We start from the raw sequence: 20,601 nt of genomic DNA, 5'->3' as shown, positions 1-20,601 counted from the left end.
TTTATTAGTATTGTTCATATTCTTTTTTACAAAAGTATATTTAAATGGGTCAATTTATTGTAAAACTCAACAATATTATTACATATATCAACAATAATTGGTAAGCATTGTTTATACAATGTTAAAACAAGAAATACATAGTTTAAAAATTTACACGATTACATTATATATTTCAAAAATATTGTTTTCAAAAATGTATTCTTACACAAGAGAATACCAAATACCAAATTTAAAAAAATGATTTGACAATTTGATCAACAAAACATAACACGTTATGTAACAAAAACATACTTCGAACTAATGGCCATATCACACGGATCAAAAAGGTGAACAAGAAATTCGTCAGAAATATAGGGCACCGATACAGTGGGAAGTTAACAGAATTATCTCAATTGACTATAAAGTAAAATGTGAATATTTGTATAAAAATTTAAAGTACCTTTATTGGTAACGTGTAATTGAACATGTTAGAAATAAAATATTTATAAAAATATACACATTTTTATGCAGAAATTTTGATTTTGCTTCAGACAGTTGAAGATTACTCTGTTAATTTCCCATTGTGATCGGGGCCCTGAGAAGGAAATATTTTAACTAATTTACCAAATTTTTATTTCATGTATTATATGGTACATTTTCTGATTCAAGTCTGAGAGATGCAGAATGAGTAATGTGTCTAGAATATTGGGTGAACGCAAATGCTAACTCTGAATTAAAAATGAATGAATCAGAAAATACATGGATTTTTACTTGATTCCAGTCTTAATAATAATTTTTCATGGGCTTAAGAATCAATGTGAAAAATTGGATTAAAATCAGGACATGATCTAAAATTTTGCATTCGCACAAGATTTTATGAAGATATACGACATGTATAATGCAGTTTTAATAATTAAAACTATAAAAAATTTAAAAAAATAATTTTTCACTATACAGGGTGTTCTTTAAACCCTGTCACATCCGAAACCACGATGATTAGTATGAGAAAGAAGACATATTGGCACATTAAAATATTTTTTTAGAACGACTAAAATCTTAAAAAATAAAATATAGAAAAAAAACAAATGGTTGCTCACTTCTGCAGGGGAGAAACGAGAAGGGGGGAGGGGGGAGTCTGAACTGCACGGCCGCGCAGATTGGATAATCATCTTCTCTTGCTCTATCTTTGAGGTGTATTCGCAATTTGTTTTTTTTCTATATTTAATTTTTTATGGTTTGTCATTCTAAAAAAATATTTTAATGTACCAATATGTCTTCTTGCTCGTACTGATCATCGTGGTTTCGGATGTGACAGGGTTTTAAAGAACACCCTGTATATTAATTTAGGATAATTTGTATAGCGCCAGTTTTGTGAAGATTACCTCAAGTGCGCTGATTATAGTACACAATAAATTTAAGTAGATACATATTTATAAAACAAAATCCGATATAAAAATCAGATTCAGATCTTAAAACGATAAACAATACATCTGTGAGATTTAAATGGCCTCACAATTTATTACAAAAGATTTTTTACGCAAACGTAAAAAGAAAAAAACTGGTTACCTCATTTTCAAAATTAAAAATCTGGTTGTTAAATCAAATGTTGTCATTTCAACTACGTTGTAAAACCTAGAAAGGTAGGCGAGTAATGTTACAAAGGCAAAGATTCCAAGCGTTGTTCCAAAGTAGGTTTACTTCTTGTCCATGAAGTGGGGTGTCCCGGCTTCTGTTCGGCGACGTGTCAGGATGTCACAGCCAATCTCAGTCACTAACAGAGTTTGTTCAAACTAAAAGGAAAATAAAAATCATACATGCAGTTGCAATAAATAAAAGGCTATCCAAACATGAGACATGCTAAAACTCCTAAATTTTTAAGGAAATAAAAGGAACAGTTAAACCTGAAGATAGCTCTCGCAATGGTAGCGCACACGTCGGAACAAAACCAACTTACACGGGATCACATAAGCAAACTTAGACATTAATAGGGCTTATTTATGATCTCTCATTGGCTGGTTTGAGTGATCCCTTTATACATTCTGTTTATGTTTGAACATCCATACTTCTTCAATTCCATTGATTTGTGTGAAGTAAGAAAACTGAACCTTTATTGACACAGGTGAGATTCATCCAAATTATTAAATTTCACCTACTAGGCAATGTGTGATCAAAATAATATAAGTATAGATTTTTTTAATGTTAATATACTCATTAATATCAATGTGTATATTGAATTTAAAAAAATTGCAATTTAGAATTTTTAAGGGTGTAAACTCAGTTTATTCTGACCGAATTCTGATGTACTGAAACATTAAAATTTAAAACTGTCCGTGGAATTCCACTGTAATTAAATTGAAATAAATTTTTCAATTTTATTTATTTTTATTTTATTAATGTAGTATACGACTAAATTGCCTTTACAAAACATATTATATAAACACTTCAACTATATACTATAAGTCAACAATATTTTGATTAAGTCCAAATATTTGTAGACAAGAATGGGTTTTATAGTAGGGAGTAGTAGTTTTATAGTAGTTTTAGAGAAGTAGAGTGGCGGACTCCGGATTGGGGGTCCAGGGTTCAAATCCCATTCTACCACAACTTGTTTCCCATTTCCTGAATCGGTTTCTCACATCTAAAAAAAGACGACTGTAAAATTTAAAGAAGAATGCAAATATTAAAAATGATAAAATAAAAACTTTTTTTCCGTTTGTAAGACGTATCAATTCCGGCAAATTGATCACAACCAATCAATTTAATCCCCAACAGTGAAGAATTCACTTCCCTCTTTTTCTCAATCCAATAAAGTACATAAATATGTACTTCTGCACAAGGATGCCAAGGCTACCAGATTAAAGAGAACTTCTTCGGGTAGATTTTTTTATTCGACAATGAGCAAAGAGGCTTGTGTCCTCAGATGCGGTATGTGGTGGAAGAATTGTAGTAAGTGTCCAGGCAGATGAAACATACAGTTCTGTGTGTGAAATAGAACCAAAACCCTGGAGTCCACCTTGCAGTGTAGTGGTTGGTGCATCCCCCTACAATACTTGAGATCCTCGGTTCGATTCTTAGCAGGGTGGACGTGAAGTGTTGATTTTAAAGGTTGTTTAAACTGCAATATTTAATTATTTCTGGAACTGGCCCCTGAAGCGTAGGACTGATCACCTTAACTTCATTTGGTTTACAAATGCAGTGCCTTATGCACTACTAGGTGTGGAAAAGGGAATGATGATGATGAATTTACTGTAAGAAGTAATGATATTAACCTGCGCAGACCAGGATCCGTCCGAGGTGACAGCGGTCCACTTGTCGGGCCACTGGTCGTCCCTCCAGCCGCCGCTGTTGATCATGGGCTCGATGGTGAAACAGTGGCCGGGCTGCATCACGCCCACCGTCTTGTTACGTGCATAGTGTGGCACGCTGGGCGCCGTGTGGAACAGCCGGTGGATGCCGTGCCCGCAGTAAGAACGCACCACACTCAAACCATTCGCCTGGGCGTGCTTCTGTATTATATTGCCTATTTCCCTGCAAAATTACGCAATGTACGAGGTGTGGCAAATAAGTAACTAAATTCTCCACCTACCACCGCAGAGCCGCATCGGGCAAGGTTTTCACTAGAATGTCATTAACCAGGATACTTGCAAAGCAACATCCTATAGTTTTATCACTGTCTGCTTTAGTTGCTGTCTAGCGTTAGTTGTACACTGTAGTGTAGTAGTGCTGTGATTATGATTGACATAAAAATTAATCAGCAAATTAACCCTGAACTCCTAATGAAATTTTTAATTTTGCCAACAGAATGTTTAGATATGGTTAAAGATGTGTTTAGCGATAATATCATGTCACATGAACGAGTTTTCGGATGGTTTTCTGAAGGCCGGGAAGCAAAAGAGCAAGTCAAAATCAAGTTTTTCATAACTGACTGGGCGCCTGAGGGTCAAACAGTTAATCAGAAATACTACAAAGAAATCCAAATAAAGCAAAGGAAAAGAGTAAGGAAGAATAAGTCATGGATTCTGCACCTGGACAACGCGCTAGCTCACAATGCCATATCTGTGAAGGAATTTTTTAGCGGACAAGCGCATTCCTGCGCTTGATCATCCTCCGTATTCGACAAATCTCGCATTTTGTGACTTCTGCCTGTTCCCAAAGGCGAAAAATACACATTTTTAGTCTAGTGAACATGTTAAATCAAAAACAACAGAGTTGTTGAATGATGAGCTACAGCATCGTTATGAACGATGGAAGACACATATGCAGCGGTGCATAGATAGGCGAGGATGGTATGTTGAAGGGGATAAAAGTAAAATATAAGTTTATTTATCACACCAGTCTGGTTATTTAATTTCCACATTATGTAATCCGAGCATTTGTTCTCCATGTCCATGAGGATAAAGAATACAGTTCTGTATGTGTGAAATACAACCAGAATCCAGGACGAGTGTTTTTGACTCTTCTCAGATGAGAATACTGAAAAAGATAGGTAATTCTGATGAAAAGAAAGAAGATCCTTAACAAGGCCACAGCTAAAAAAATATCATCAAAATAATAAAAAAGCATAGCTGTGTTTTACTCTAATTACTGGGTACTTTTATATTAATTTTTTGGTAACAAAAAACAAAGTGAAGATAAGTCCCCCTCGTTGTGCAGTGATTGACGCATTCGCCTACCATGTTCGAGGTCCCAGGTTCGATTCCTGGGAAGATCAACCTGAAATATTGTGGTTTTACACGGCATCATTTCATGTTTCTGAAGCGTAAGGCTAATCACTTAATCTTCATGCAAAAGGTTATCAAAATACAAAATATCAACTGCGTTTGGTGTACCAGTTCCCTATGCACTATCAAGTGCAGATAGGGATACGATGTTTACGAAAAGTATTTCCGACAATCTCAGTTGAAAATGTTAGTAAACCCCGATAAAATCTTTGGAGAACAAAATCCGCAATCGTAAAGTTGGCTAACATTTGGTAGTACTTAAATTATTACATTGTTGTCTAGGATATTTAAGAAATGGACCAAATGCAACACATACCTGTATTTTTCTCCCGGCTTGACTGCCTCGATTGCTTTTGAAAGACACTCGTAGGTAACGCGAACTAACTTTCTATGTTCTTCGGAAACATTTCCAACAAAGAATGTTTCGTTCAAATCACCGTGGAATCCACGATGATATACAGTCACGTCTACATTACACAAATCACCATCCTGGAAACATCAATTGAAGGATTAGACACACCCCCATAGCAAAAATATCTAAATTTGAACCTTCGTCATTTTTCGAGAATAACTTTAAGATCAACGGTGTATCCTTCCTCACAACCATTACCAAACTGTCATAAGGTTGAACTTTATCGTTTATTGACTTGGCGTTTATTTTGTAGAACTCCATATTATAATTGGAATATTAAATCAAATGCTGATTTGAGTCTACTAATTTGGTTCATTTTAATTTTCATATTCATTTGAAAATTTCCTAAAAAGGCAAAACAATTGTCCAATATTTTTGTCTTTCTTTTAAAAAATAAACTAAATTAGTAGACTCAAATCAGTGTTCGATTTTAATACTAAAATTGAACTTTATTGTTAAAATTTAAGCACTTATATGATACAATTTCTGCCGGGGACTGAATTTAGGTTGACATGCAAATTCACATGAAAAGTACAGAAATCAGGTAAGAAAGCATTTTATAAAAAATATGATTTATCAAAAGCTGTTTTCCAATTACCTAGAAAATAATGCTTGAGTACCATTTTTATTTATTTATATGCAAACACTGTAAAGCAAACATTCATATTTCTAGAACATTTAAACAAATTGAGGAGTCTTTTTGGAGAACCAGACAGGAAAATACAATAAATTAATTGTACGACACAACTCCATGTGTTTTGTCTTCACACGATTCTAATTGTATATGCATTATGCAATAAAAGTATTACAGAAACCGCACCGCATCATTAAAAAGTTTCTGCACTTAGTGAGGTGTAGTTATTATTTTGTAGTAAACATAAAATCTTGAAATCATTGATTATATAGAAAAGTTATCTCTACCTCGAGAGGCCTGAGATCCGGTATTCCGTGGCAGATAACTTCATTTACTGAAGTGCAGCACGAGGCCGGAAATTCGTAATAGTTAAGAGGACTCGGGTAACATTCCTTCTCAATACAAGCTTCATGTACTATCCGATCAATTTCATCAGTTGTCACACCGACTCCGCACACTCTGAAATTTAAACACAACCAGGAATAAAAAATTTGTTTGTCTTTTTGTAGTTTTGAAATAACACAAAACAAAAATTTTTCAACATTAATTTAACAGTGCATAAAAGTAACATAACTCTTCATTTTAAATTCCCTACATTTCTATTTTACTCAGTAGGCGTATAATACATCGCAGAATAATTTATGTAAAAATATATTTTTATTTTGAATCTTAAAAAAGGGCACACATAAACAACATACATAAATTTTATTTGAAAGTTGTTTAACACATACTTATAACCTTCCGTTTGAATTTTGTTATTTTTTTTTCATAAATGCGTTTTTCCATACCATACTATTTTTTTACTAAATGGGAGTCTAATTTTTGCCTTATCTGTGGTATTGTGATCATGTTCATGTTGACTATGATCAATTTTCTTTCAAAATTCTGTGTTTTTTTTAAATTAATAATATTATACACAAATATCATCATACTGAAAAATAATATTTTCTTTTATGTTATTACTTTTAATTAATTTAACATCAAATTTACAACTTGTGCATCGTTTTTTTTCTTCAAATTTTGCTTAAAACTTTGTTTTGTAATATAATTAGTTTGGTTAAATTTTCTTGGTTCGATAAAAATAATTGCCACAACTAGATAACTTTGAAATCAGCATTTGTGAGTTACCCACTAAAAACACATTTTTTTATCCTCCTTCATGAATGCTACAAATAGATCTTGGACCTTGGTAGGCTTCTATCTTTCATAGAAATTTTATTTTCCTTTTTCCAAACTTAACATGTTTTTTTTTATTGCACTTCATTACTTTGTTTCGATTAATGGCAAAATTGATAAAATAATACTCTTTAAAACTGATAAAAACAATATAGCCACACACGTTAATGAGATAATGTTTTTTTAAATAGGATTGTAAAATAATAAACTACAGTGAATACGTGAATTGTGAGTTTTAATGAACTCAAGTTTCGTATCATTGCCTTTGAGAAATATCAATAAAATTACAAACAATAAATTACTATTGTTACTATTCAATTATTACTATAATTTGTGATGAATTACTGTTGAGTGATTTTTCTTCAGCCTTGGTTTTCTACGCCTTTATTATTCTCTGTAAATGGGTCTCGTGACTTGTGATGCAAAAAATAAAATAAAGCTATCCTCGGTTCACAGGATAGCTCATTAAAACAACACACTTGTTATTAGCCTTGAATTTTTTATTTATGAACATAATATATACATACAGACACACAGAGCGCAGCTTTCATCCGTGTTTTGCAAATGAAATTGCGGTTACGTGTCCTTACCATGTTAAAAATAACTTAACAAAATTTTGATTTCTGACTTACTCTTTCAATCAAAAAAGGGGAGATGCAGTTATCGCACAGTGGAACATAAATATATTTCAGAAAGGCTTATCTAGTTATTTAAGTCTATGGTGTGAGCACACTTATTATTAACTAGAAACCACTGGTTTTAGGGTGGATTATCAATGTGAAAATAATTTGACATGATTGTTTGCATATTTAGATGTTATTTGCTGTAATTTACACATGTTTAGGCTTTTGTGGTGCAAAAAACATAAAATTATAAGAACGGAGTTACTAATTTTACATTACTTTTTATTTTATTAACAAAAGCACAACTGACTTAAAAAATGTCAATACCCTTAAAATTCTCTTCTGTTCGCTCGCACCTAGAATATTCCTCTGTTATCTTGTCTTCATATTATGATGTTTACATCAAAAATATTGAATTAGTTCAACATCGATTTTTACATAAGATAAGCTGGATGTTGGGCTTATCCAGAGACCAATATACGTATTAAGAGTTAGAAACTACCTTAAATATATCTTCTCTAAGACCGTTGAAATAAATCCGACCTTCCGGTCCTTTTTAATATTCTCAACTAACTCTTTGGTGTGCCTGAAATACTGAGCTCAAATAAATTAAATATCCTAACTAGAAACCTCAGACAAGATTGACTTTTTTCATACCATCACCATAGAACTAACTATAATTTTCATTCCCCTATGCCCAGAATTCTTAGGTCTGCCAACAAACATACCAGTCTTGATTTTTTGGATAACAAGTTGTCTTCTTTCATAAGATCACTAAATCAAATTCAATTATAAACACCTATCTCTCACTTCCACTCCCACTGAGTCTACTATATACCATTGTGACTTTCTTTAATAAAATTTTTCCATGTATACATATGTCCTTAAAAATGCCCATTGGGCGTACATATAAATAAATAAAACAAGGTTTTCATAGAGACAAATGATTCGAATAGCGAAATAAATATAACAAACCTGGCAGCTTCATCCAAGACTTCTCTCCCCAATTTGCAAGCAACCCTCATTCCTTCGATCTCTTCATCGTCGAGAACTTTGATCTGAGAAGTTCCTTTAAGGGCCTGCTCCGACAGCGGATACCCGGACGGATGATCAGCATAATCCGGCCTCCCGATAGTTAAAGGCACAGTCCTTTTAGGCGTCTGAGGAGATGGCCTCAGTTTACCGGTGTACATGTAGTTTGGCCACGGATCAAATCCATTTTTCTTTCCGTTCCCGCCCTCCCCTTCTAAAAACCGCAAGGAAATGTCAAGACACAATGAGGACTAAAATAGAAGCATGCACGAACTCAATATTACAAGAAGCTCTTGCAAGATCTCACCTCGCGCCTTCTTTCGTGTAAGCATGGTGACAGTTCGATCAACATATATTTTTTAAACATTAATCGGTAGCTATTAGCTATGGTATCACAGGACACAGACAGGCGGGTGAGAATCGGCTCGACATAACCTAAAACTATACACTTACTGGCCAAAGAGTGAATAACCTTATGCGACTTCCAGTAACCTTTAAAGCACTCTTGAGAACAAAAAAACGAGCCTTGTATGCCAAGTTTTACACACGTGGGGCATTGTAATTTTGCTTTTTCGTTACAATCCGGAGTTTCACAAACTCCAAGAGCCGCCATTTTTTTTTGTTTTCTTCTGTCATAAACTAAAATCAAACTTCTAGGAATATTTGAAAAATCACTGCAGCCAACCACAAAATAATCGTTCCATAAACAATAAAATAATGCATTCGAATCGACTACGGAACTGTTGCAATTCGACGGTCATTACTTATACCTAAAGTTGTCATCCCCCTTAATTTTTGAAGCAATAATTATATTTGAAAGATAACCAGACATGTTATACTACTTTATTACCTAACTAACTAAATAACACCTTTATTACTACAACAATACAAAAAAGAAACATATGCTAATTTATTCAATAATTTTAATTACCTACTGTTAAACACTATTTTATTCACTCTAAGTTTACATGACTTATAGGACTAGAATATGCCTCCGTAGTCTGATCTCCATTCTATGCGAATCACATAAATCACATTGAATCAGTCCAACATCGCTTGCTTTGAAAAGTAGCGTGGATGCTTGGACTAGAGAGAGGTTATTATTCTTATGCTGATATAGTGTTAAGTATTTCTAGTCTCTACAAAAACGTAGAACTAATATTTATTCCATATTTATGTTCGGTAATATCATATATCGATGTTCCATCATTACTGGGACAAATAAAATTCCATAGAACAAACTATGACCTTAATTCTCTAATGACCCGACCCGTCTTTGTCGTATTGTTAACTCAAGACAAGATCTGGACTTTTTTGGTTTTAGTTTACAACGACTTAAACGAGGACTGAATAAATAGTTCAGATCTTGTCTTGATGTCCCTTATGTTTCTCAATGCTATTTTCTTTTTGAAAAAATGTTTTCAACTATTCTTTTATTGTAGTATTAAAACCCTATTAATTGCTTAATTGGACAATGTTCGTTAATAAATAAATAAATAAATAAAGGACTTATGACATACCTGTGGCTCTGGTTTATGTAACCACTTTTCGCACTGTGTTAAAGTTTATTACATAGATATAATATGTATGTACAACAAAGGTAAGCTTAGCAGCATGAATAATAATCGCTTTCGATATTTTTAAGTTGTACAAATAACCAAATTAAATAAATATTCAAAAAATATATTATTAGGTATTTTCTTCCGACCTAGGTACTTAATTGACTTACCTTGGAGAACTGCTCCACTTTTATTTCCGTGTCTATGTAAAGTTCTAAAAATGTAATTCCGAATTAAGTACCAGCTTGTATTTAGTGACTGCACTATGGCGAGTTCCATCTCGGACTGTTTTGGATATATTCAGATCAAATCAAAGAAAAAATGAGCACATTATCCAATAAAAGTTTTAGTCCAAATATGAATCATACGGTGGTCAACCTTGCGTGAAATTTTGAACAAATCCTTTTTTTTTCTTTATTCAGGCCTTCTACCAAAACACAATAATATCGCCCTTCGACAAGTTAGATTCAATTTTTCCATAAATAACAATGAAAAAACATATAAAAAACATTCTCCCTACCCTTGCGGGGAAAGGGCACGATAGTTTGTTTGACCACGAGGTTGGCTCTTAGAGTTTGAAATAATTTAACATTTGACATCGTCTTGAAAGTAATAATTTATTGACTTGTGAAAGTATAATTAGGGGAATTCTGTTTAAGATGACACACCTGATAAGATAACATACCGGTAATACAGTTTTAAAAATATATTTTAAGCAACGTGTACGGATGCTAAAAACGGAGATTGTCTATGACTAACAGTGGTGGCGGTCGTTTTTGTTTGTCTTAGATAATAATTATTGTGTTTTTTCCTTAAAAAGTCGAAATAATTCACTAATTTGGTTAAAAAAGGAGTGGTGTACATAAAATTTTTATCTATTATTAAGTGTTTTCAGTAGTTTGTGTTTGTTTTCGTTCCCTGTCCCGAAACCTAATAACCAGGTAACAATTATTTTTTCCATACACGTGTAGCCAAATTTTTTTTTGGTTTTTACAACTTATTTTGTATTTTTCTTTCTTTTTATTTTTTGTTATAAATGAACGACAAAGAGAAACCTCCGGATCCACCGGATGGATCTCAATCAGATTCGTCGTGCGGTACAATGGACACTGTTCCAGATCCCGCCGAATTTGTTACAATAAGGCCTAAATCAAAAAAACTCAAACTTATAAATTCGGAGAGGAAATCGAGTTCTGAGTCAGACCGCCCCCTCCCACACAAAACACCTAGCCCCCGACCCTCTGCTTCTACAAACCCAGGTACTCCAGAGGTCACAAACACTTTACCGCCTATTACCACACCTACCAAAGTCCAATCCCGCATGTACAATGGAATGGATCGTGCTCCATTTATCGTACATGTAACAAAAGTACAAGTAGACGGCGTCACCCAAACCAACTTGTACGATATTGACTTCGGTCGATTTCTTCATAGAAACAATATTCGGACTGCCTGGAACGGAATCAAGTCCGTCGGCCGTAACCGTATTTCTGTGGAGTTTAAGACGGCAAACGAAGCCAATACGTTTGTAAAATCAGAAATAGCTAAAAAAGATAATTATAACGTTTTCATTCCGACTTTCCTAGTAACTAAACAAGGTGTTACCAAAGGCATCCCTTCGCACTGGTCTGAACAGGACATTGTGGAGAATGCCGAGGTACCTCATGGATTCGGAAAAGTAATCAAGGCTCGACGACTGAATTACAGATCGAGTAATGGTGACGTAGTCGAATGGAAACCCTCCCGCACGGTGGTTTTGACCTTCGACTCAAAATCTCTACCTTCCCACATTTCCATCTTCAATGTGTCCCTCTCCGTAGAACTCTACGTATTTCCGACAATTCAGTGTTTTAAATGCTGTAAGTACGGACATACAAAGACTGTCTGTAGATCCCTTGTGCGCTGTTACAAGTGTGGCTCCTCACACAATGGGGAATCCTGCACGGTGGCGGCTGAAGATATAAAATGCCTCAATTGTTCTGGTAACCATTCTGCCACCAGCAAGCTGTGCCCTGAGCTTAAAAGGCAACAAAACATAAAACACACGATGGCTGACAGAAACATTTCATATATTGAAGCTTCTAAAATGTTCGGAAAAGCGACGATTTCCTATGCAGAAATCGTCTCTAAAACGACAAAACCGAATGTCAATGTTGTTATGCCCGCGCCCTCCGCGCCAATATCCTACAAAAAATCAGTAGAGAGGAAGTCGAGGTCAAAAAAACTACCTTCCAAACCTAATGTTCCTCATCATGACCCTTCACTTCTGTATTTCCCGAATGGACAACTTCCATCTGGTTCTAATGGGAATGCTTTTCCTAGCACAGTCCCAACATCGAACAATACAATTATATCTACCATATTGAGTATTCTAGTATCGATCCTTCAAAACAATCCACAAATACCGTCCAACGTCGCCCATCAACTTCTAAATATAACCTCCCTACTTAACCACCACCATGGCTCCTCAGATGAGGATTCTGCAGTGGAACAGCCATAGCATTTTAAATAAAAAAGAAGATCTCTTGCATACATTGCAAGAAGAATCTATTTCAATTGCGGCCATTTCGGAGACGTGGATGGTCCCGGGATCTACTATTAGATTCCGGGGATTCCACTGTCTGCGAGATGATCGTGAGGATGGGAAGGGTGGCTCTGCCCTCCTCATCAAAAACTCCCTTCCCTTTATCCCTATTAATGTCAAGACTGATGGCTGTCCTTTCCAAGTGACAGCTGCAAAGGTTAATGACTTGACCATCCTTTCCATGTATATCTCCCCAACCAACAAACCCTCAAAATCGATACTTTTATCTTTGTTCCAAAAATTGACCCCTCCGTTCCTTATCCTTGGTGACTTTAATGCTCACCATGCCCTGTGGGGTGCTCCGACATGCGACAGGTTGGGAAGAGATATTGTTGATCTCTTGGATGATCTGAATATGTGTGTCCTTAATGATGGCTCCGCGACGCGCCTTCAGCTTCCAAATCAGCGACCCAGTGCAGTGGATCTCACCATCTCCAGCGCTGCAATGGCACCATCTGTGCAATGGTCAATTAAGGATGACACTATTGGTAGTGATCATTACCCTATAGTAGTCAGCCTCATATCCAGCCATAGATATTGCCAAAGAGGCCTATCCCCTGGGGGAAGACGAAGACCGAGATACATTACAGAAAGAGTTAAATGGAGATACTTCTCTGACGACATTGAACTTAAAGTGAACGAGCTGCCCACCCCGACGAAAGAGAATGTAGTGAAGTGCTATGAAGCATTGTCATCATGCATCGTCGAAGCAGCAGACAAACATGTCCCTGTAAAGGAGAAAGGCAATAGAAGTAAACCCCCCCCTGCCCCATGGTGGGATAGCGAATGTGCGGAGGCAGTTTTGAAAAGGAAAAAGCAAGCTAAAGTTTACTCCTTAAACATGAGCCTAGAAAACCTGTTGAGTTTTAAACAGGTTGAAGCTAAAACAAAACGCCTCTTAAGAGACAAGAAACGACAAGGATGGAAAAACTTCTGTTGCTCTTTATCACGAGACGTGCCTATATCAACTGTTTGGAGCATGATACGTCGATTTAGAGGTTCTTTCACTCCACCAGTGAGACGTCCTGAGACCCTAGGGTGGGTTGAGGAGTTCGCCAACAAATTAGCCCCGCAGACCGCAAATAACTGGAATGAGTCTCCCTATTGGTACCAGTTTACAAATAGAAGCTGGTTAGATCATAGCTTCAGTTTAGATGAACTGAAGACTATTCTGACCCGGCTCACAGACTCAGCTCCAGGGATTGACGGTATACTGTATAGTTTTATCCAACATAACAGTGATCCTACCCTCTCCTACATCCTATCATTGATCAACATGATCTTTGAATCAGGAAACATCCCCCCTTCATGGAAAACCCAATCCATTATCCCTATCCTTAAACCCAACAAAGACCCAAACTTTGGGTCTTCCTACCGCCCCATAGCCCTCTCCTCCACACTGTTGAAAGTGGCGGAACATATGGTGAGACAACGCTTGGACTGGTTTGTGGAGAGCTCGAAAACTCTCCCCGAGTCTCAATTTGGATTCAGGAAAAGAAAGAGCACTATTGAAAGCGTGTCGGTTCTGACATCTGATATCAGAGCCGCTCTTACTAAGAAAGAATTTCTTATAGGTGTCTGTCTGGACATAAGTGGTGCATATGACAATGTTATTATCCATATTCTAGAAGCTAAAATGCTACGAATTGGAATCCCGCGAAAACTCACTTCCTTTATAGCAAATTTGATTCTCTCCAGAAAGGTAGAAATCAGTGTTCGTGGTCATGCTGTGGTGGAGAGAGAGTTGAGCAAGGGACTACCTCAGGGTTCTGTCCTGAGCCCGATTCTCTTCAATATCTATACGCATGACATAAGCGGAATTGTTCCCTCAGAGACAAGTTTGCTTCAATACGCGGACGACTTCTTCATGTATACATATGGGAAGGACCCAAATAATCTAGAAAATACTCTAAATTTAGGTATGAGAAACATCAGGAATTGGTTAGTGGAACATGGCTTGGATCTATCGACTGGTAAAAGTAATGCCATAACCTTTTGTAGACAGCGAAAAATCCCAACCATAAAAATTCAACACGGAGATGAGATAGTACCTTTTACGTCCCAGATTAAGTTCCTGGGAGTAATTCTGGACACTCATCTTACATGGAACTCATACATAAATCATATAGTAAACAAGTGTCAAGCCGGATTGAATACGTTAAGAGCAGTCTCGCGAGTATGGTGGGGAAGCCACCCTTTTATACAGAGACTTTTTTATACTGCGTATATCCGGAGCCATCTAGATTATGCCTCGTTCCTTTTAGAACCTTGTTCAAAAAAGAATCTCCAAAGACTTGACCGGATCCAATCCCAAAGTCTGAGACTAGTCGTTGGAGCCATGAAGTCATCTCCAATTAACGCTTTACAAGTAGAAGCTTGTGATCCCCCACTTGGTATGAGAAGACAATACTTGGCGGATAGATTTCTTCTAAAATGCTCTATCCAAAAAAACAACCTGCTCCTCAAAAAGGTACAATTTCTCTCTGACTGCGTGACATCCTCATCTTTTTGGTTTCATAAACCACCCCCTTTACTAGTCAACAGTTTTCATTTTTACAAATCTTTCGAATCTAACATTTATCCTAAAGACCTTCTTCCCCTTTATCGTTTCCCATTTAAAACTTCTATTTATGCCCCAAGTATTGAACTCACATTCGGAGTCGAAAGCCACCTACAGCCCCGGTGTACATTCAACCGTATTCGGTCGTCAAGATGGATAGGTTGGAAAATTATCTACACTGATGGATCTCGGTCAGATTCGGCAACCCATACGGGTGCGGCTATATATTGTGAAGACAACAACTTTCAAAGATTGTACAAATTGCACAAGAATGCATCTGTATTTACCGCAGAATGTATCGCAATCCGAGAAGCTGTCAAATACGCCTTAAGCTCACAATATAGCAAGTTCCTAATCCTGTCGGATTCCTTGAGTGCCTTACAAAAAATCAAATCCCCTCCATCCTTTTATCCCGAGGATGAGCTCTGCGTGGAAACTCGATTTCTTCTTTCTATATCAGAGGCATCCAATAAGAGTATTGTTATGTCCTGGATCCCTAGCCATTGTGGTATTCCCGGTAACGAAAAAGTGGACGCGTTAGCAAAGGAGGCGGTCCACTCCGGGGATCCTGCCTATAGTAATTTACTACCACTAGGTGATCTCCTTGTTATGACGAAGGAGAAGCAACTTCGCACATGGCAAGAATATTGGGTAGCCTCTTCCCAAGCCAAGGGTAAACATCTTTTCCAACTGAAACCAAATGTTACAGAAAAGCCTTGGTTTTCCAAAGTGATTCTGAACAAGTTTGAGACATCCTCCATATGCAGAATGCGCATTGGGCACTGCTGCAATGGTTCTCACCTGTTCAGAATCCATGTCCGGGACTCTGCCATTTGCGAATGTCAGCTAGATGAGGAAGATTTAAACCATATTTTTTTTGGATGCCCCATAAATGATTGTTATCCTGATTTCCTATCCGACCTCTCTGATATTAATATCCCATTCCCTATTCATATTCTAACTCTCCTGTCCCCACCCAATAAACGTGTATTTAAAATCCTATGTAAATATCTAGTTATAAATGGTGTAAAGCTGTAAATATGTTTTATTATTATATGTATATATTATATTAAATACTAACATACTAACTTGTACATATTATATTACTAACACATGTGTATATATGTAAAAAAAAAACAAAACTACTCGACACTGGCCAGAACACCCAAGTTGAGATGTGAAAAGGCCATGAAAAAAGAAGAAGAAGAAGGATGCTAAAAACATACAAGGCCGACAAAACGCGCAAATACGTTGTGTTTGTTGGGTATCGGTCAAAATTTTTCTAAAAATCATTTATTTTTTATTGACATTTTTAAATAAGTACTATGTACCAGGTTTGTGATTATTTTAGTTTTATTACAATATTTTCTTTAGTGGGTCGTATTCTTGGATTGAAGTAAAGAAATAAGAAGATGTTAAAGAAAAAGACCCCGATGTGGTTAAAAACAAAGTTGTTTTATATTCATTTTAATATCAGTATATCAATTTATTATCTTTAAATTGAAATACCTAAATAATACTATGTTGATTTCAATTGTTTACCGTTTATTGACTTATATCTGTATTCCAAATTAGTATTAAAATGTGAACATTTGGTACTATCAATTCATATTTGAAACTTTACCTTATACAACAACTTTCTAAAACAAGACAAGGACAATCAAGACTAATGAACCAGGGACTGAAATTATATAATAAACTACCAGACAAAACTAAACAAAAGACTCAGACAAACTTTTCAAAAGACGTAAAAAATATTATCTTGAACAACAGAGTATAAATGAAAAATGTATATATTATTTTATGTAATATGAATGTAATAATCCGTAAGGGTTTATAAATAAATTTTCAAATAAAAAAAACTAACTGGCGTTTGGAATTCAATTAACATTTAAATGAATAGCGAGTAAAACAATTAAAAAGGAACTTTAGTATTTTCCGAAGATTTATTTCAAGAAAATGACCCACAGTATCGAATTCAATCAAGATAGCGCGAACAAAAATTCAGCCAATGAAATCCACTTGAAACGTAAACGTCAAATTATTTCTGGAACGCCTATTTTGAATTTGATTTAAGAACGAGTGCGTAGGAGATGTTTTGATAGGATTATGTTTTCCATTAAATTTGTATGTACATACTTACTATGTACCAATGTGTACCCCAACCGTTGTACTGCGGTACTATTTATTATTATTATTTAAAAGTATACAGTTGATAATGAGGAAGTTCACTGGTCTCCTTTTTTATTTTTATTTGTTGATAGACTATCAAACTAAGCCAATTTAATAAAAATACAATTTTATGCACCGTATTATCAGCGCTGTGAATTTTTTAAAGTTTTGCTATTTTTTTTTTCACCACAACAGGCCAGGAGGCCCAGTTACAGTGGTGAATTACATCACAGAACACCCAGGCTTAAGAAAAATCACATTTTAATTTTTGTGATCTCACCGGGAATCGAACTTTAAACTTTTGACTTGATTTTAAAATTACTCCGCCTGTGACGCCACAAGCTCTCTACGGCAAGTTCTGCTGATTGGCGAATTGATTTCTTGTAAACCGGAAATCTATCACAACACTATCATTAAAAACTAGTTCATTTTTGTTATTTTTTTCCATATATTTTCGAGAAACTTCGCCGTGCAATTAAATGCTCTATTTTTTACCGTGCGTAAGAAAATATTTATAGTTTCCAATTTCCCGTAGCTTTAAACTTCCTAGTTCATTGTTTTTTTCTATTTTTACGTTAGGGTACCTTTTTGCTGTTACATTTTGTACATACTAGGTATTTATAATTCCAGATGTTTGTTTTGAGTTTATTAACCCAAAGTATTTTTAACTGAATCGGTACACAAATAAATGCATTTTGCGCATATTTCTACGCAATTGCTGAGAATTTCATTTATCTTTCTGATCATGGTATTACGCTTCGCTCTTCTCAAAACAGAACATTTTCTATTCCTCGACCTTTTCTGTTCAAGGAGTTTAGGATGAGCTACCTCTTCATAAAAAAAATGCACCTTCTCTGGCCACTTTCAGGAAACGCCGGAAACATTACTATACGAGTATATATCCTTAGAATCCTGACCTCTCTTCGTCTTATTGTTTAAAAAAAAGTTTTAGCGCTAAGTTTTTACCAACTCTTCTTTAGACCAGTCTGTTTTTTGGTTGGCTGGAAAATATTGATTTCGGCAATAAGTCCATCGAAGTACTTATTATTTCTACTTGAAGATTTAAATACATAATTACAAACAAAAATGCGCTGAGCAAAAACAAGTAGTGACCGCCGAAACAAAAATTTCGGCCGAAGCGAAACCGAATATCATTTAATATATTTAATATATAACGCCCAAATTTAGACGTTTTTATTGTTAAACCTTATGAGTTCATAAAAATAAGTAATTGATAATAGAGAAAATATTAAATTTATGAATAAACTTGTTTATTTTTAGCGCTTTTTGGTTCGTTATATGTAACAGTTCTTCAATGTACGCTATATGAATTTTAACTTATTTACTATTAAGGAATTACAAAAAATATAAATATGAAAGATCTTAGAACTCGCGAGAACTTAGAGTCACGAGCCATAAGATGCACCCGAGTACAGCCAAACGTTATCCGACACATCCCGATCGCAGATTTACGATTTTTGTCCGAAACCGAAACCGCGACCGAAACTAATTTTACCGGCCGAAACTGGACTAAACCGAAACTGAAACTTCATCTGGTCACTAAAAGCATGTTTATATTTTTATATAAAAATGCATTTTTGTTTAGACTGAGTGAAAAAAATAAATTTAGTAAAACTGGCTAAACTTATTAGACCGGAACGATAAACCAGTTAAATTTAATTATTAAAATAATATGGATTTACATACAGAAAATATTTCAGCGCGTGTGCCTGCCATGCAAGAGGTCTCGGGTTCGATTTCCGACATGGTTGATATGAAATATTTATTTAAAAGGGTGTTTTCACACTAGAATATTTCATAGTCTAAGGACTGGTACCTGAAGCGTAAGACTGGTCATTTTACCTTCATGTAACAAAAATGATCAAGATAAACTACGGTTAGTGTACCAGTGCAGTGCCCTATGCACTATTTGGTGCGGAAAGGGAATGATGATGATGAAATATTTCAATTTTGGAGCCATTTTCTTTTATTGGTAAAAAACCCATGCTTGAAAATGGGAAACAAGTTGTGGAAGAGCTTGGTTCAAACCTCGGACCTTCTGATCCGGAGTCCGCGACACTACGCAGGAGACCCCAACACTTTTCAATCAATAATAAATAAATTTTTAAATAATTATCCATTTACAAAAAAGTGTTTTTTTAACGAATTATATCGGGGGCGGTTTCACACCCATAACGTTGGTCGAAATTAATTTGTTTTATTTAAAAAGTAACTCATAAGATACATTAAGCTAATTTTTGTTCGAATGAAATCTCACAAAATTCGTTTATGCAATTTAGCATAGAAAATAAAAAATATTTTTATCGCATTTACTGAAAATATCTCACCAACTTATAATGAGATGAAGGAATTTGAAAAAATATGAAGAATGTTAGATAAAAAGGTATAATTCTAAAAATCGCTATTACAAAAAACATCAACTTGATATCATTCGCTGAAGGATATCGAATAATCAAAATAAACTACCCAGTAGCTGAATCACAAATAACTATCGAAGTGCTAATAAGAATTTACCAGTGTAAATATGGAAAATATTCCAAAACTGCTATATTTATTTATTATTTATTTATTATTTATCATGCTATTTATTGCAGTTAGCCGAGGGTTGGTAGGCTAAATGTCAAGAAAAGCACTCGCCATAGTAATTGTACCGACACGAGCGTTGACTTAGAGATTACACACGCGTTGACTGACTACGATAACTTAAGCATGTTTATTATTGTTCATTGTGATCACTCAAATGCTTAACACGTTTTGATTGAGCTACTGAATGATTCTGAAAGACGAAAGGATCTTATAACAACTAAGCAATATGGTGAAATATTAATTATCAAGCATGGCATTAACATTTAGATAATAACCTGATAAATTTCTCGCCCAAATGAAATTATATAAAAGATTATATGATAAGTAAGAAGGTAAAAACACATTTTAAACACGTGAACACATCTACATCAGATAATATGTAAGTGTGTACAGCACACTGACAAATCGTAGGCAGTTCCACCTACAGATCTTCGCGCACTTAACTGACGTGCGAACTGCGAACACCCAGCAAATGGACGCTTCATTTTATGTAAGCGAATATGCCCCAGTAATAAATTTTATTCCTTTTAATAAAAGACAGC

At 35.2% G+C, this 20,601-nt stretch overlaps 1 protein-coding gene across 2 annotated transcripts; it reads right to left on the bottom strand.

Annotated features, from left to right (window-relative positions):
- Window positions 1-1,125: 1,125 nt before the first annotated feature.
- LOC148280785 (methionine aminopeptidase 1) lies at window positions 1,126-9,222 on the bottom strand. Of its 2 annotated transcripts, none has more exons than XM_088227789.1 (6): window positions 9,031-9,222; window positions 8,521-8,791; window positions 6,034-6,205; window positions 5,017-5,189; window positions 3,249-3,507; window positions 1,126-1,769 (listed from the first exon to the last, which is right to left on the bottom strand). In XM_088227789.1, the coding sequence occupies exons 1-6, from the start codon at window positions 9,188-9,190 to the stop codon at window positions 1,674-1,676; spliced, it is 1,131 nt and encodes a 376-aa protein (XP_088083915.1). In that variant the 5' UTR covers window positions 9,191-9,222; the 3' UTR covers window positions 1,126-1,673. The 2 variants fall into 2 exon arrangements, with proteins under 2 accessions (XP_088083915.1, XP_088083916.1); XM_088227790.1 differs by lacking the exon at window positions 9,031-9,222 and adding an exon at window positions 8,885-9,006.
- Window positions 9,223-20,601: the final 11,379 nt, after the last annotated feature.

Source organism: Micrasema longulum, unplaced genomic scaffold (assembly GCF_059751315.1).
Source record: "Micrasema longulum isolate JH-2025_06_02 unplaced genomic scaffold, ASM5975131v1 h1tg000540l, whole genome shotgun sequence".
In the NCBI taxonomy this organism is placed as follows: Eukaryota; Metazoa; Arthropoda; class Insecta; order Trichoptera; family Brachycentridae; genus Micrasema; species Micrasema longulum.
The sequence above is the reverse complement of the archived record's forward strand: the minus strand, read 5'-3'. Positions and strand labels throughout refer to the sequence as shown.

Bases quoted from the DNA above. Each gene is read 5' to 3' on its own strand.
- LOC148280785 (XM_088227789.1), bottom strand. From the start codon at position 9,190: ATGGCGGCTCTTGGAGTTTGTGAAACTCCGGATTGTAACGAAAAAGCA. The intron at 6,206-8,520 runs GTTTGTTATATT...TTTAAATTTCAG, and splicing joins GTCTTGGATGAAGCTGCCAG to AGTGTGCGGAGTCGGTGTGA. The intron at 5,190-6,033 runs GTAGAGATAACT...TGATGTTTCCAG, and splicing joins CGGATCTCAGGCCTCTCGAG to GATGGTGATTTGTGTAATGT.